This window comes from Sceloporus undulatus, chromosome 2 (assembly GCF_019175285.1).
Source record: "Sceloporus undulatus isolate JIND9_A2432 ecotype Alabama chromosome 2, SceUnd_v1.1, whole genome shotgun sequence".
In the NCBI taxonomy this organism is placed as follows: Eukaryota; Metazoa; Chordata; class Lepidosauria; order Squamata; family Phrynosomatidae; genus Sceloporus; species Sceloporus undulatus.
Window position 1 is genome coordinate 135,050,007 of NC_056523.1, and position 19,100 is coordinate 135,069,106.

A 19,100-nucleotide genomic window follows, 5' to 3' on the forward strand; every position below is an offset into this window, starting at 1 on the left:
ACCAGCTTCAAAACGGAGTTGAAAACCATCCTATTCAGAGAAGCCTTCCCAGGCATCGCATAATTGTCGCTTACTATCTGATGTTCTGTTGTTGGCTGTTTATCGATCCACTTCCTGTATTGCTATGTACTGTATATGCATTATCCTACTTGTGAGTATGTATTTTCCCTGGAAAACGATTAACCTTCCATTTTGAAGCCAAGCCCTCCCTTCAGTCCATCTGCCTTGGTCCAGGCCTTGGAGGTAGAGAGGAACTGCTGGACCTCTTACCCTTTCCCTCTACCACTCCCTTCTCCTTCTGTGTCATGTCTTTTTAGATTGTAAGCCTGAGGGCAGGGAACCGTCTAACTAAAAAGATTGCATGTACAGCGCTGTGTAAATTTACAGCGCTTCATAAATAAAGGATAATAATAATAATAATAATAATAATAATAATAATAATAATAATAATAATAATAATAATGATGATGATGATGATGATGATAAAATACAGGTTTTAATGTGAGTGAAAAATGTCCCCAGATTGCTAACAGGCCTCTGTGAAATTTTTTATTCAAGATATATTATTTAAATGTCAATTCTTGAAACACAAGTGTTGTTGCAGCTCCCTACTAAATGTATTGTGGATTAATTCTTGTGGAGCTGAACATATATGTCTAGGAATCACTTGAAATAGTCTCATTTTAGAATACTGTATTTTGCTTTCTCTGTTATTTAAATTTCTGCCTATCCTTGAAGTCTTGGGGTGGGTACCATCTGAAAACAATGAGTAATACAGCACTTAATGAGATATGAAAATAAATCTACCATCTAGTTTCCTATGGTTGTGAAGTAGATACTGCTTAATCTTAAAACTGGATGATTTCAGTCCCTGGGTTCCACATCAAAGGATTTATATGCCTGTAAGACGAACTCAGTTGTTGGCAGAGGGCTTCAAATAGATTTGTAAATGCTGATGCTATTGAAATTTAAATATGTAAGTGGAGAAGCAAAGAGAATGCTAGCACTAGATGTGCACTTGAAGGAAAAAATGACCAGGGAGTAAATGGTGGAGTCTTATTTTTTCCAGACAGTCTTTAAATTGCATGAACAATGAGATTATGAAGATAACAACATACTTTCCTCTTTGTCTTTATGCTGCCTTGCTATCTAGTACATAAAATATGTATGTGAATAACTGCCATATTTGCTACAATAATATTATTATTACACTATTTATACTCCACTCTTCCTCTAAGAAACTGGGAGCAGTCTGCAAGTGGTTCCTATATAGTCATCCATCAAGGTACTCTTATTTCCTTTCCTTGAACACTAGAAATGTTATACAAATTCAGGGCATTCTGAGTATTTCTGTTGCATATTGCCCTAGTCAATAGATATAAATAGATGAATGTGGTATCCCTGACAACCTTGAGAAGCAAAAGTGTTGGAGAAACCTACATTAACAACAAAAGTAGTTGGGGGAAAAAATTAAACATATTCCAAATTGTGTTCCAGACTAGTACTTATGTACAGTGCCTGAAATAACCTAGAGTAGAAAGAGCAATAGGTTTGTGGTTAATTGTTTAAAATCTCAGAAATCATGTTTCTCTGTAATCACTTTTCTAATGGTCACATTTGATTCTGGATGCTTATTTTTTTTTCTCTTGCTACACTTAAGGTCAGTTTAGGGATGCCATATCCCGGTGGCCCCCAGGATAAACCCGCTTTTGGGCCCCCCGCCTGCCCCGGTCCAGTTCCCCCCCAACCCCAGCCTTTGTCCCGGCCCCGGGCCCCCACTCATGCGGCCATTGCTGTGGCCGCTAATGTGGCTGGCCGCCAACACACCTCCTCCTCCTCTTCTTGGGCAGTGCCGCCATCCTGCTCCTGGGCAGCGCCGCCTTCCTCCTCCTCGCCAGCGCCGCCGCACCACCCGCAGTGGGGCTTTCCCGCCCGCACGCGGGGCTATGACAGAGGAGCTCGTCCCCTTGGGCCAGCCGGCCATTGGCCAGCTGGCCAAAGGGGACAGGTTCCTCTTCCCTTGCGTGCGCCGCCCTGGCTGCAGCATGGGCCAGCGGCAGCACGCGCGCATCCCCCACTTGCGCACCCTCGCGCGGGGCTTCCCAAGGAGCCCTTGTGCCGAGGAGGAGATGGGGAGGATGAAGAGGAGGAGATAGGGAGGATGAAGAGGAGGAGGAGGTGGAAAAGTGAATCAGTGGCCATTTCAGGTTTGCCTTGGGTTTGTTTGTTTGTTTAATTAATTTTTAAAAATATAAAATACTTATTTTTTGGGTTTTTTTTCTTTTATTAATTTGTATTATTGCTTTTTTATTTTATTTCATTTATTTTTATGATTGCTTGTTTTTATTTTATTTTATTAATTTTATTGCTTGTTTTTATATTATTTTATTAATTTTTATTATTGCTTTATTATTGCTTGTTTTTTATTTTATTACATTAATTTTTATTATTAAATATATACACCCCTGCCTTGTTTTTTTTTTTCTCATTATTTTTCATTATTAAATATATGCAAGTACATTTTCTGTGTATTTATGGCGCTTTGAATGCTAACAAGTCTGCCTTTCTTGGGCAATTATAGTGATGATGATGATGATGATGATGGTAATATTGATATCAACAAGCCTCTGAGGCATGGCCAATGTAACTTGCTGTGATTTTTACAAACTCATGCGCAGTGAAGAAAAACCACAGTCCCTTGCCCAAGTACACACTTCTGAGAAGTACAGTTGAACCCGAGGGCAAGTCCATTTCTGCCATCTGTCTAGGAATAATGCCAAAATGTCCTCCATTTTGATCATACCTAAAAAACATGCATTTATATTAACATTTTAAAAAAATCCTCAATTTTTTTGCATGTCCTCCATTTTTATAAAAATGTGTCCTACATTTGAAAATGTTGCCCTACATTTGTCCTACATTTGTCCCGGTTTGGAGGTCCTGACTTATGGCACCCCTAGGTCAGTTAGACTGTAGATTTTTCCTTTAGAGTACTGTTAAGCCTCAAACCCCTAAGAAAGCAAGGAAGATACAAACTTTTATAGATTATGGTATGTTTAGGAACATCTGGCTTAAATCCAACGTGATGCTTGTAGTAATGTTGGCAGATTTTGATCCCACCCTCCCACCCAGCCTTCTTTAGTAATGTTCTGAAGGGTTTCCTTGCCCTCTGGGTAGGCACGTTTCATCTGTTATAAGGTATAGGGCAGCCAGAAGCTTCCATGTCAGTGGTGTGGCGAATCCACTCTGGTGTTATTCCAGACTAGCTCCAAGGTACTGTTTGGGGGATAGGGTCCAGCATCTGGAATAGCTCCTTTAAAGTCTGTTTTTACCACACCCTGACAGGGAAGGCATGAGCCACGATTTGTAATTTTCACACCTGATAACTAGCAACCTGGTTTTCAGTGTCAACTTGTTCATGCCCAAAATAAACATGTTTGTTCAGATGCTCACACTGTGTTATCTAAAATACATTCTCCTTGTGCCTAACACATGATTAGTATTATAAATATGAAGGGCCAATGGTAGTTTCTTTCCTTGATTTTGTTTCTGAGGTGGCATGTTAGAATTGTTGTGTCTGTAGGACAACATTGCTGAATTGTGCTTATCTAATTGTATTCACACTACCATAAGTGTGGAAGGAAATGGGCAGTTGGAACACTTATCCCAAAGGTTAAACTGGAAACAGAATATGAGTTGAGCATCCTTCACAGGGCTGTGTAATGTCTGAAGGAAGTTGAATCGTGGCTGTATGGAGCTGAAAGGTCAGAAAGCTTGTTGACTGCAGCCCTTATAACTGCAGGGCCTTAAAACAATTGTCTGTAGGCAAAGGAGGAAAACACAGCTTTGGTTGCTGGCTAAACTGCATTTCTGAGCTTTCAGAGGTTGAGAAAAGTATGATATGCAATCCTCAACCTTTGCTCCTTCACAATGGAGTTTTTGTATATTTTTAGCACAGCTAATCGGTTTTGACTGGGTTGGAAGCTGACCTGCTCTTCTTGCTGCTTATGCCCCACTTGAAGTCCTAATCTTCCTCTGGGATGTTTATGACATAAGAGCTATTTACTGTGAGGAGTTGCCTATTATGCAGAACAAGTTCCGGATTTCAAATGGCACTTCCAGAGCAATAGATTAATTTCTAAGTAGAAAGATTGCTTTAGTGTATCTCATACATTTATATATTTCAAATTTCAGGGGGAAATTTATTTATAGAAGTAGCAGAATTACTGATGTAAGGCATAATATTTTTGTATGGATACAAGAAGATAATAATTGTAACAAAATCATTTATTAAAAATTTGGCATTTTCTGAAATAGAATTTGAAAGCAAAACAACAACCTCCCCTGAATGCTCTGCCATTGTTAAATGGTTTTTTTACTCATTGTTTAAGACTTTCCCGAGAAAAAATAACAACAGGCATCAAAGGAAGTAGTATACCTGGCGAGCTTTATCCTTCAATATTTGCAACAGGAACAGAGAAAACATTGGCTACAGGGCTGGAAGAAATAAAATCTTTAATTTTATAATCTTACAATAAGTGGAAAACAGATGTAGTAATTTTGTTTTGTTTACAATATATGATGCTTAAGAGATGGCTAGAAAGATTATTTGAATTTCTAGATACTACCATCACAAATTTTGGAGTTGCCTTGCCCTCTTTTTAGATGCTAGCCTTGTGACATACAGGAGTTTAACATAGATGTATATGTATGGCAACAGTGTGTGTGTGTGTGTGTGTGTGTGTGTGTGTGTGTACATACATACATACATACACACATACACATGTTGGAAAAATCTGAATTACCTGATAACCCAGATTCTCCTGTGTGTGTACATATGAGTACATGTGAGTATGCACACATGGGTCTGGGTCTCTGTGTGTAGTCACTAGCTAGTTTAGATTTTTCTGTCATTGTCTAATCCTGTCTCCAGTTCATCGGGTATATCTGTGAACAATTGAAATTGTTTGTAACACATTTTATATACTTTTAAATGTCTTCTGTGCTTAAAGGTAAAGCAAAAATCAACATGTTCATGGTACATCTTTATCCAGTAATAAAGATACAAGCAAGCATTTTAGCAAGAAATAGTTTCTTAAATATGTTGCTATCTGTAGTTATGTCCCTGATATCTATAGTTCAATTCAGCAAATTTTTCTCACTTTCAACTAGAAAGATTTTTTTCTCCTTTGTAAAATTGGGAATTTTAAGTCTTTTTTCAAAGTAGTTCTTTTTTTCAGTCAGCAGCAATAGCAAAAAGTTTTTTGCACAAAATAATGTATGTGCACAAATACAATTTTATATTTTGCACAAAATTAAAAATCAATAGAAAATACTTACAACCTTTCATTCTCCTCCAGTGGGGAGAAAAGTTTTAGAATTTATCAATTTCTTGCATGAGAACAAAATAAGCAAAAGTATACATCCTTAACTATAAATACTTTGTTACCCATCTATTTTGGATTTTCACTATTTAACAAATATTACAAATTGTAACAGGAATTTTATACTTTTGTTACAGAGATGTAACTTGTTTGATGAAAACCAATATTTTTACTATGCCACCGGTCCCTACATTGACTGCTTCTGTGGGGAAAACCCAGAGAGACATCACCAATTTAGTTTCAGGATAATGAACAAAATGTAAAATATAATAATAATAATATGTATACTAAGGGAATAAAGTATTGCTGTAACAGAAAAGCCAGTTGCTGCTCATGAGAATTTAGTGGCAGCTGTTTCAACAATGCAGCTAAATATTCAAAGAGATGTCTTGAATACATATCACATTTAATAAATGATTTATCAGCCATGGCCTAAATCCATCTGACACTTGTGGTAGTGTTGGGATTTTTAGTCCCTCCTCTCTGCAGCCTACTCCATTACAGAAAACATGCTCTGGAAGATTTTCTCGCCCTCTGCAGTTTGGAGGAAGGGCTACAGTAGGAAGAGGAGATAATTTCCCCTCCATTCACACTGATTTCTGCTCTTATGCAGATAAATGTCCAGTTTGGAATATGTTCCCATATATTGCCTGCATTTTAAAAACCTGCACCAGTTATATGGCTTATAGGTTTCCAGAATTTACCATCTATATCAGGGGTAGGCAACCTTTTTGAGCCGGGGGCTGGGTTGCTGTCCCTCAGACAACTGGGGGGGCGAAGCCAAAAAATAAATAATTAAATAATTTTTTAAAATTTAAATAAATAAATAAACTGGGACAAAAGTAGGACAAAATGTTCAAATGGTGGACACTTTTTTAAAAAAAAGTAGAGGACACGCGAAAAAATTTGCTGATTTTTAAAAAAATGTTAATATAAATGCATGTTTCTGAGGCTTCTATAGACAATTGCCCCTGCACACGAAAGGCCAAAGGCCCTGGCGGCAATCGGCAGCAGGACCGGGCTGGGGCCGGTCCCAAGGCCTCACCGGGCCACATCCGGCCCGCGGGCCGCAGGTTGCCTACTCCTGATCTATATGAAGCATGTAACTGAAGGTTATTTACAGTTTGACATTATTCATTAGTCTTTCACCAATTTTACAGAACACAGTCCTGCATGCATGGTGTTGAAATAAAATTTACTGAACTGTGCAAAGCATTAAAAGCTCTGATAATTGGAAGTTTCAAAGGCAATGGCTTCATAATTTCTAGTAGCGTATCTCATTCTTAAGAGCTAGAAACATGTTTACATTTAAAAAAAACTGAGATATGAAGAATGCTGAATATGGTTTTGTGCATACATGGTGCAGTCTTAGGATAAACATATCCTTATGAAGTTTTAGAAGGTAGTAAGTGAAGGACTACTGGGATAGCTATGTACTTTTTATCTGAGTGTAATTACCTTTGGTTATATTTCTGTGATATCCCTTGTAACTGATTAGTCTAGATACATTAATTACTTCTGTGAACACCTACCTTATACTGGAACAAATTCATTCTAAGTAATAAGGCCAAGTGGTTATTTCACAGTGTTCCTGTTGGTTGCAAGTTTGAGAGTGTAATCTGGGTAGGTTGATAACTCCATAGTTCCGAGCCCTCCTATTAATAATCATTTTGCGTGCAGTGAAAGCCTGGAAAAGGCTACCATTGAACAGTTAAAGATTTCCCTGTTTTTCTAACGGCACTGAAAAACACTACAGCGTACAATGTATTGTTTAGGCATGCAATGTCAATCCTACTGTTCCCAAACGGGAGCTGTGATTTTTAATCGACATACACATTTTCTCTTTTTCTCAATTGAAGCAGAGAAGTAATTAAGTAGCTGGAGGCTTGCCAGGTTCCATATACGGTTTGTCCCCAATATTGCATCCTGTGCTGGTATGCCAAGCCTGTGTATGTGTGTGTGTAGCATGGCTCTTTAGAGATGGGAAGAGGAGAATGGAAACATGAAGGAGGCAGGAATGTATTTGCATGCAGCCAATCGGCAATATGCGGCTGTTCTCTTGGCTGACTTTCAAAAAACAGAAGAAAAGCAGCCACTGTGCTAATTGTGGAGAGGTCCCGAAGTGAAAATGTTTTGTGACAGTTGAAAGAATTTAAAGAGGAAGGAAGATCGGTTTAGTGTCAGCTGCAATTAGATAATCAAAGCTTTAAAATCCTCATCTGTTGATACCTTAGCCAGAGAGAAGGGGGCTGCGTGCTGCAGGAGGTGGGGGCAAGAGGGTGGAGGAGTCTCCCTGTGTGGAAAGGGCATTTCCAAAGCCAGCACAGCCAAGGCCCAAGCAAGCTTGTAGGTTGCCTGGGCGCACACTTGCACTGAGCGATTTTCTTGGCAGCTCTACAGGATGAGGCTCACTCTGTACACAGCCGACATATTGAAGCTGAGAACCCAGGCGAACCTAGATGCAGGAGGGGAGTCAGCCCTGCACACAATGTAGCGTCTCCTAGAATGGTTGGGCACCACCTTTCCTCAGGTATTTCATTCCTCCTTGGCCCCTTTCAGGCAAGCAATAAGAAAAAAGGAGGGACAAATAGCATCTGCTTTTGTTAAATCGGTTTATTACATAATGTTTCAGAGGCAGCAGCTCAGCGTCCTAAGCTTTTGGCTGCCTTTCAGGTTTGATAAAATGGCGTCTTCAGAGAGAGCTGCTTGCTAAAGATATGCTGTGCTGGGCAGAAAAATGAAGTTATTATTTGTCATTATCTACTGCTGTTTGGTTTTGGAGTGTTAGTATTTCATGGAGTACTCATTATCTAATAATGAAGAATGCTCTCTTTTATGCTGCTCAGCTCTTTTTCTGAATGCATTAAAGGTTCCTGCATCAGAGGCAGCATACTTTGTTGCATACCATCGTGCAGAAAATTAAAAGAGTAAAAGGCTTTTCCACTCATGTTACCTGATGTTGGGTTATGTAAATAAAGCTGTTTTATTTAGTGTTTTCATCTCTTTAACTCCTTCACATTTGCATGTGCCTTTCTGGCAGTGCCTGAGATTCTTAAGTATTTATGCAGTGTTCTTGTTAGAGCAAACTTACAGTATAGATATCCCCTTAAATAATTTTGTGGTGAGGAAAACAGAGGATATGAATAATATTTCAGCAATTGAGCATGAGAGAGGCACAGAAAAGTTGGCTACTTGGAGGCTTCCATACTAGTAACACTTTTCATATTGGTTCTGACCCCAGGAGATAAACACTGATAAAAACAGGCATCCTCTATTATTGGTGTTAAACAAATATTGACAGGTTTAACCATTCCTCTTTGAATATAATACTTTTTGGCTCTATACTGCGTGTTTTAAATCAAATGTACACATTTTTAGTCAAGAAATTTCATTTTCCATTTACTTTGGATATTCACTTCGCATATGCCTTCATTGATCATTTTTAATTACAGAGTATGGTATCATATTTTAGGCTTCCATGAAAATAAATCATGACACTGATAACATTTTATTTTTGAAGTGATGGAAGATTGCTATTGTTTCAGTTTAGGACTGGGGATTTTTATCATATGAATCCTAACTAACTGAAGCGGTAGAATCATAGTGTTAATTATTTGGGGAGTGGCTTGGTTTGATTTATAACAACTATGAATTCTTGGAAGACCCAACTGTTTTAGTTTCTGTAGAGAAATTGACCTGTCAGTCAAGAATTTTTTAAAAGTGCCAAATCATATATGACAAGTACAGAATATGGATTTTATATTTAATAACTGTCAGTACAAAATGCCTGTATCGTTATTTTATAAACTACCCATAATTTACATTTTCTATATTTTATGCATGCAAAAACCTCCATCCTGACACTTTTATATATTGGCTTCTAGCCTAAGAAGCTACTCCTGTTAGTTGCTGGGTATTTCATCCAAATTGTAGTTAAAAGCAAAAAGCAAAAATATTTTTCAAATATTTTTTAATTTAAACTGAAAATAGTGAACCTCCTTTATTTGAAATTCTGATGTTTCTATTTTTGGAACTTATTAATGAAGTTCTTTCTCTTCTCAGGTTCAGTCAAATAGAACAGCTGTGTTTGACAAGAGAATTTGCTAGATTGCTTTTACAGACCTTTTTTAAACCTAGAATCTGGATTCACTTGAAAATACAGATATGCTGCATGTTCATATACACTGTAATTTATTTGCTGTCTTCATTAATAAACAGTGCTGTGTCAACAATATCACTGCAATATTAGTTTGTTCTGAACAAAAAGTGTATTATTTGTCTAAAAAAAATGTTGCCTATGAAAAGACGTATATCCTCTACAGTATTTATTGGTACTAGTTCTATTATTCAGACATAATAAAAGAGAAAAACTATTTTTGTCTGCAAAATCTGTCTTTATTAGCATAAAGTGTGGTTGTTTTCCAGAGCCTAGATTTTGAAATGCCTTACTTTTTGCCTTCCAAAGTTTTAGTGAAAGTTGAGACCCTCCACAACAGGTACATCCATATATTGGATTGTAAAGGAGGAAGTATCTTGGGCAGTATAAACACAGCAATTAAACATGAGGTGCAGCTGATGTATCTGAAGTGTTGGACAGCAGACTAATTTGCATCCTTTTTTAATTTTTTCAGACCTTGGTCACAGCGGATTGGGAGACCATTATGAGAATACTCACTGGGGACAGCAGCCCTCTTTCCGAAGTGAAACCAATTGCAGCTGGGATAAAGTGATAATAGACAGGACTGACAAGGAAGCGTGGCCTTCCATTACAGGAACTGAGACTGAGTCTGCCTCAGAATGTACTACAGACACTGACTCTGCCTCCAACTGTGGCTCAGAGAACAGTAGCATGGCTACAGGGAGTGCCCAAGGCAACTTCACTGGACATACAAAGAAACCTAATGGCAATAATGGCACCAATGGAGCACTCATCCAAAGCACTTCTAACCAGAGTGCCCTTGGAGCTGGTGGAGCAAATGGCAATGGAAACTCAGCCAGAGTGTGGGGTGTTGCCACAGGTTCCAACTCTGGCTTAGCTCATTGTTCTGCCAGTGGTGGGGATGGAAAGATGGACAACATGATTGGAGATGGTAGAAGTCAGAATTGCTGGGGTGCTTCCAACTCAAATGCTGGCATTAATCTTAACCTTAACCCCAATGCCAATCCAGCTGCCTGGCCTGTACTCGGACATGAAGGAACTGTGGGAGCAGGCAACTCTTCCAGTATTTGCAGTCCAGTCAGTGCCATAGGTCAGAACATGGGCAACCAGAATGGGAACCCAACAGGCACCTTAGGTGCTTGGGGAAACTTGTTGCCGCAAGAGAGCACAGAACCACAAACGTCCGCTTCTCAGAATGTGTCTTTCAGCGTACAACCTCAGAACCTTAACACTGATGGACCAAATAACGCTAACCCCATGAACTCTTCACCGAACCCTATCAATGCAATGCAGACAAACGGACTGCCGAACTGGGGCATGGCTGTTGGCATGGGGGCCATCATCCCACCCCACCTGCAAAGCCTTCCTGGTGCTAATGGGACATCAGTTTCTCAAGTCAGTGGGGGAAGTGGAGAAGGAATGGGCAATTCAGTGTGGGGGATATCCCCAGGTAATCCTGCCGCAGGAAACAGCAATTCTGGGTTCAGTCAGGGGAATGGAGACACTGTGAACTCAGCATTAAGTGCTAAACAAAATGGATCCAGCAGTGCTGTGCAAAAGGAAGGAAATGGAACAAGTGCATGGGATTCAGGACCTCCTACTGGTCCTGGGGTCTTAGCATGGGGCAGGGGCAGTGGCAACGGTAGTGTTGGTAATATGCATTCTGGTGCTTGGGGCCACCGCAGCACCAGCAATGGTGTTAATGGCGAATGGAGCAAGCCCACAAACCAGCATTCCAATAATGACATCAATGGGAAAGGATCAACAGGGTGGGATAGCTCTAGTGTTACCAGCCAGAATACTGCCATGCAGCAGGGCAATGAACAAATAAACTCTTGGGCCAAAGCTGCAGCATCTGGCAACACAGGTAGTGAAGGAAGTAATGATAGCAATGGGAGTCAGAATGAAGGCAGCACTGGGAGGGAAGGAGCTGGAGAGGGCCGAAGAAGAGACAAGGGAATGATAGACCAAGGACAAGTCCAGTTGCCAAGGAGTGACCTTGACCCGAGGGTTCTGTCCAACACTGGATGGGGACAGACTCCTGTAAAGCAAAACACTGCCTGGGAATTTGAAGAATCTCCAAGGTCTGAGCGAAAGAACGATAATGGAACTGAGGCCTGGGGTTGTGCAGCTACTCAGCCTTCAAATTCGGGGGGCAAGAATGATGGGTCCATCATGAACAGTACAAATACCTCTTCAGTATCTGGGTGGGTCAGCTCTCCACCTACAACGGTTCCAACCAATACAGGTTGGGGCGACAACAATAACAAAGCGCCAAATGGCCCTGGAGGATGGGGAGAGCCGACAAATTCTACTGCTGTCAATAATGCTGCTGCTGCCAAAAGTGGCCACACTTGGAGTGGGACCACAAATCAGGAGGACAAGTCGCCTACTTGGGGTGAACCTCAGAAACCCAAATCTCAAAACTGGGGAGATGGTCAGAAATCAAATCCAGGCTGGATTTCAGGGGGTGGAGATTGGGTTGATTCCTCATCTGTCCCTGGACACTTGGGAGATGGGAAAAAGAATGTTTCTGGATGGGATGCTGACAATAGATCAGGGTCTGGTTGGAATGAAACTACACGTTCTGGGACCAGTGGATGGGGAAATGGCACAAACAGCAAGGCTAATACAGGTACAAGCTGGGGGGGAATCGTTAAAACCTGGTCCTCAACAGAATTGGGCTTCTAAATCCCAGGACAACAACATGAGCAATTGGGGAGGAGCTGCTTCTGTTAAACAGACTGGATCAGGATGGGTTGGTGGACCAGTACCAGCCAAACAGAAGGACAGTAGTGAAGCAACGGGGTGGGAAGAACCCTCTCCACCGTCCATTCGGCGCAAGATGGAGATTGATGATGGTACCTCAGCTTGGGGTGACCCAAATTACAATAATAACAAGACTGTAAATATGTGGGATAGAAATAATCCTGTAATCCAGAGCAGTACCACAACCACAACCACTTCCGCCACCATTATCAACGCAAACATGGCTGAACCTCAGCCACCGCACCAGTCAAGTGCCCAGTCAAACCGGTCCCCACTGCTTGGTCCAGGTATGATATGAGTTTTGTTTCCTGACATAAATAAGCTACATTTTGGAAAGAAAGTTTTAATAATAGTTGGCTAGAAATTATTTGTTTCTGCTCATTTTTAAATATAATGTCCATATTTTATATGAATGATGTATAAAAACAGTACCCAGAATTTTATTTTCCATCCATAATTAAATTGAATTGGTTGAAACGTATTCCTAGGTAATCCATTTTTGTTTCTCTCTCACATATTTTTTGAAATAATGGCAGAAGTACTCATTTGTTCTGCTAAAAAAACAAAAAAAGTGCAAAGAAAGATCAGATTGTGAAATGATTTTGATAACTGAATAGACACACCAAATCTCGTGTTAGATTAGAACATTTTTAACCAAGGTAGGTATGTTTAAGGTCATAGACTGGCAATTCTATGTAATATAATAACTTTCACATAATCTGAACATAATTATGAATTCATTAGCATTTCACAGAACAGATCCAAAAATATTCTCTCCATAATGTGGGCCATATTTTCTAATGAGCTTGATTAACTATTTTTTGTTTGTATCTTATCCAATCTTTGATGACCATTCTCAGACATGGTACATCTGTTTCTGTTACTCTGACTGTTTCCTGCCAAATACATGTTTCTATAGTTGTGACTATTACCCAGGAGGCTTTTTAGTTGTTCAAACCATTGATGTTTATTCATTACCTCATACAAAGAAATATTTGTATTGAAATATAGAAAAGTACATGTTTCATTTCTGATTGAACAAAGCAGTCAGCTATGATTTATGTTGTCACATAACGATGTAGCATTTTAAAACATCCGAGTGTTTGGGGGTTTTTTGTTTTGTATTACTGTAGTGATGGAAATTTTTTCAATAATCCTCTGTAGGCTGCATTATTTCCCAGTTTTTAGCATTTGATACCTACAAGAACAAAACAATCATATCGAGATCTTCGTGTTTATTCAATAGAGCTATGATTATGTCATTTTGTTTTTGTTTTTGCTGGTAATGTTTAACAAATTTATTTTCAGGGGATTTCAGGGAATTCAATGGGAATTCATATCTTTGATATATCTAGGCTCCAAGAATTTTGTAGTAATTCTGTTGGTGGATTAGTTCTACCTGTGTGATCCTGAGTTTTACTGTATAGATTGCATCTAACCAGAATAGGCAGTTTCCTGTACACAGTGCATCAACATGAGAAGAAACATTGAGATTGGGGGAAAGAATTTTATACCTGTATTTGTATACTTTTATGAAACACCTACAAATACAAATATTCAGTACTTTAGTGGAATGTAGTATAACCATGGGAACAGTTGAATGATTCAGCCTGTGCCAAGTATCCTGGAATCTCCATAATTGCCTAACTAGACAGAATCAAGTGCACAAATCTATCCTGATATTCCCCATGCATGGGCACATAAAGAGTCAATGAGGGAGAGAAGGGGTGCAGAGAGAGCAGAAGGGCCCTGACTCCCTTACCTTCTCTGCTAGCCCCCTTGGCTGATGTTAGTATGATATAGCTAAAGTGAGAGGAGTCAGGGGCTTACACTCTTCTTTAAGGATCCTTTTGCTTTTTTCTCCCTAATTTCAGCACTGGAGCCTCTTTGTTCCTGTGCTTTAGTCAAGGCATGCCTGACAAACCAAGGAAACACTGCCCATCCACCCCCACCTCATACACCAAGGAATCTAACAACCCAGATTCCTGTGTTCACATTCTTAGAGCATGACAGTACATGACTAGCAGATCCCAGTGCAGGGATGAGATACATATGATAAATGGAGTCCAGCACAGAAGCATGGTAATAGAGAGGATGGACTAGTCAACCCACATAGATGTTGGTCACCCTTATTCTGTTGGTGGCTAGGATTTCTCTAAGCCTGTCTACTGATCTCTCAGCCTGCACTGAGTGCACAAAAGCTTTCTGAGGCTCTTTCCAAGCATGTTGAACTTCTTACTGGCAGCACAGAAATATGATCTCCTGGAAAATTATCAAACCACTCAGTGGAAGGGTCCCTATCAACAGTAGTCTGCTCAAAAGCAAGGCAACAGAGAAATGACATTGCTGTGGTGGTACTTATTTTTTTAATAGAAACAAACACAAACAATTGTTCTCTGGCTGAATCTTAAAAAAATTAGAATGATTAACAGTCAAATTTAGTAGTAAAACAAAATGTCAAAACATTCAAAAGAATGCCAAGGAGGAAGCAGCTCTTGCTGTTTCATGTCAGAAAAAGATTTGGGAGAAGGAACAGGTTATAGCTAACTTCTACTCTGATATATAGGGATAGTGGAGGAGCAACAATTGCCCTACCTTCCTTCCTTACAATTTTAGGCTTTTCTTTATAGCCACAAGATCAACAAATAGACAGCAGAATTCATGACACCATCCAAAGCAGACCTCTTCTCCCCAGAGCATCCTGTCCTGCTGATTTGTGTCATTTTTGTTACCACATTTGCCACTCTAAGGCTCTCTCGAATCATGTTGTCTTTAAGGCTGTGCTCTTGGGAAAGAGTCGTTCATTAGAGAAAGGTTTTGTGGTTGGTGTGTCTCTGGCCCTGCAGGGTGGATGGTAACAACATCAGTAGTGTGGTGATGCAGTCAGTCATTAAGATAGGTCCAATAGAGAAGAAGAGTGATACATCAGGGAAATAGCCATGATGGCCTGATGTGCTGCTACTCCTGATCTGCAGCTTCACAGAGAGGTCTTAGCCTTCCTCATGGGAGAACTGGCCTTTCTATAGTAGGTACTTGTAAGACACTTCCATGTAAACCTGACATGCTATTATTAGTCCAGGCTGTTAATTAGGAACAAGGTCACCAGCAACTAATATTTAAATTGCATAATTGGTGAACAGTAAGAGAACCTCACCTCCAGAAGGCAAAATTTCATGCTTTCTTCTCTGCCAGCCCCTTGTAAATTATATACCTTAGTTGGGTTGTACTTCCCATTTAGGGAGATCAGTAATGAAGTCACAGTTTGAATGCATCTTAAAACTCTAGTACAATGGACCCCATTGTATCTGCAGCGGTTTGGTTCTAGGACCACCTGTGGATACCAAAATCAGTGGATGCTCAAGTCCTTTTAAATACATTGGGATAGAAATGGTACCCTTTCTATAAAATGACAAAATAACACACACACACATTCAGCCCATGGTTAATTGAATCGATGGATGAGGAATCCGTGGATACATAGGGCTGATTATACCATAATGTGACCCTAATAAGATGTGTAAATCTCGTGCTTTGTAGCATTGAAATGCTCTTGGTGGTTATTGGAATCTGTTTATTTCTGTTAGAAGCTGCAAGAGGTGTATTACAAATAAGCCTATGATACACAATTAATTTTCCAAATTTTCATTACCCACATTTGTAACATATCTGTGGTCTAGTGGAATCATGTGTATGGGAGAAAAGAGGAGAACTGTATACACAAACCAGTAATTTTATCTTTATTTCACTAAACAATATGAAAGACACTAAGAGCCATAGAATACCTTCTCTACCCATTAGCAAAGGAAATAACACCATGGAGAGTTCTTGATTTGACATCTCAAGCATTTAGAACATCCAGCTACAGAGAAGAAGCTGGGACACTGAACAGTGAGCTAAGTTGCCTGATATGTTATCTCCCAGGACAACTAAATCTAGAACCTGTTGGCTTTTCTCTCTGTGCACATTTTGAATTTGAATCATCTGCCCATGAACAGACAAACTGAATGATAAGTGTGCTTGAAACCTCATTTGTTTAAAAAGAGTTCTTTGACCTTTGAAAGAAAAAAGAGCATCTGCCCATCTGTGTTTTGGAATATCATTGACTAAGTATTACACAGATTCTAAAATTATTTTTAAAAGCTTATGGTAGAGAGAACAAATCCTTTAAAAAGTGGTTAATTTCAATGATAATAATTTTGGAGTCTGTGGAAAATATCAACAAATATACAGAGCTAAAGTATCCTTTTCCCCCTAACGCACATACAGGGTATTGATTCTTTGGTGAAATGTAGCCACACCTGGAATGGACATTTATACCCTGCATAATAATAAGTGAAACTTAGATGTGTATAGAAAAGTAAAATAAAAACTGAATATTTGGGTTTCCTACGCTATCTATAGACTGTGCCCCCAAAGGAATTTGTGGGTTTCAAAATATAAAATGATAGCATGAGATCTTTCTTTCTTTCTTTCTTTCTTTCTTTCTTTCTTTTTTGTTTTACTTCGACATGGTTCATTACAAAGAAATACCAAGTGTGTTCACATTTAATTTGTCTGAATTTAAAAGATCCTAATGATATTTACTGACTCTTGTGGTTTTACATTAAGGGAATATTTAAGGCACTAATTTTTAAATCAGCTAATTAAAATTCAGATATCTTATTGGCTGTCTTAGCTCACTTGGGAGTTTTTACATAGTGTAGAAAATCAGTCTAGAATATCAGAGCTTTTAAGATGCCATGAATCAATTCCTTGGCAGCCTTCTAATTAGTATGTATGCCTCACTATCATCTTGTCAGCCAGTCAGATATAGGTTTTATTAAGCAAATACTTCGTTGAAGTTTGGGAAATCAGATTAATGTTACAGAATGACTCTTTGTCTGGGTCAACAAAGAATACCTTGATGCACTGGACAGTTCTGATAGATTGTACACACATATGTCATGGAAAATCATGTACAATTTCCCTCATTAGTTGCAATTTTTTCACCTTGTTTCTCTAAAGCGGTGCCTGCAAGGAGACCTAGGTGTATTAACTTGAGAGCATATGAAACATCAATGATAACTTACTTTTCTGGACTGAAATGTTGTGTCAAAGGGTTTTAAGAAAAGCATGGTTGTTCATACATCACTTGTACTTTAAGATATTTAGAGTCATTTCAGATATTCAAACATTAGAAATGCCCAACTTATTATTTAAGTATTTTTCTAACTACTGGTAGTCAGTACAGTGATCAAGTCTGGATTTTTTTTTTGTCCCTTGCATTTGATTTGATCTCTTGAGAACTTTATAAACTATGGGTGTCTTACCACATGTTACTGTTTTCACATAATTACAATTAATTTGCTAGGGCATGAACTCTCTTGTTGTGAGTAATAATCTACATAATATTATGTGGCTCAGTACACAATGTATTTAACAAAATGACTTATACCTCACAGATTGCAGGTGATTAATCATTATTACTGAATTTAAAGAGAACCCAGGGAAGCTAGTCCCTCTTTTTTACTTAATAAATGAATACGTGTTGTAGTGGAAATTGCAGTGTTCAGGTTGAGGTTAAATATACTGTTACAAAGCCTGGGAGCTCTTTAAATTATGCATTCAAGCTTCCCTTCTAATATTTAATGATACTTAATTTCCTGTATGCCAGTATGTATGTCAATATGTGAATGCAGAATGAAAGCATAGAAGCTCTTCAGCCCATTTTCTCCATAGTAGAGGTTGCCAGTCATACACTTTGTTGGGTATTACAAATCAGTGTCTGAAATTTAGATTCCTTACCTCTCTGGCTCCTAGCCTTGTGAGTCTCTCTGACAATGTCTATAGTCCCCCCCCCCCCCATACATCTCATTTGGCATGGAATCATGCTGTTCTTCACATAGAGATGCCTGAGTGGAGAAGGGAAACTGGAGATAGAAATGGAAACAATAATACTGTTTCCGAAGATCAAGATGATATAGTGGGTTGAGTGTTGGACTAGGATTCTCAGGCTGAGAGTCTGAATCTCTGTTCATCCATGCACTCAGACTGGTGACCCTGGATAAGTTACATTGTTTTTAAGTCTTTAAAAACTACAAAGTTACTTTGAGTAGTTCTCAATGGAACATTATACAGTAGTCTCATTCCAGAACTCTTTGAGACTTTAGGAACACAGTGCTTCATCTCAGAAATGGCTCTCCTACAGTATTCTGTTCAATGAGAGGGTGTGCTCTGCATACACATGATTGCATAAATCAGACTTGCCCCAGCAGTCCTTCTGCTCTTGTTTATTACACTGAAGTACAATGGCTAGACCTGCATTTAAGACAGGAGATAATAAATACCTTATCATAGCTTTGGGCATTCATAGATTGCACATTGACATTGCGTATTTTTGAAGAAATATTAAAAATATTTTACTCCAAAGATTCAGCTTTGATGCAAGTAATAACAAAGAAGTACAATGTTTTCTAGATGAGCAAATACATCTTAGATTTAATTTGGATGCTGCACATTATATGCCACAACATAGACCTTTTGAAACCACAAACAGACTACATACTGGCTGTTTGTAATTGTTTCTCATTTCTGAATGGCAGTAATGTACAAAATGTTTTACAACCCTTATTGAATCTTACTATAAGGCTCTGTGGCTGCTCTGTTTTCCAGGCAGAGCAGAGGATTGCATTTGTTCAATCCTTTACAGCTTGTTGGTTAGGTAGGGATTCAAACTCTTTGGGGAAACTCCTTCCAATATCATATTTCTGTATAAACATTAATGAAACTTTTTCCCTGGACATTTAGCA

At 39.0% G+C, this 19,100-nt stretch overlaps 1 protein-coding gene across 1 annotated transcript in view; it reads left to right on the top strand.

Moving 5' to 3' along the window:
• Window positions 1–19,100, top strand: part of TNRC6C (trinucleotide repeat containing adaptor 6C) — a 167,494-nt gene that overhangs the window by 74,873 nt on the left and 73,521 nt on the right. Inside the window, 2 exon segments of the mRNA XM_042448122.1 lie at window positions 10,016–12,189; window positions 12,191–12,599. Of these exon segments, the coding sequence (XP_042304056.1) occupies window positions 10,016–12,189; window positions 12,191–12,599 (2,583 nt within the window).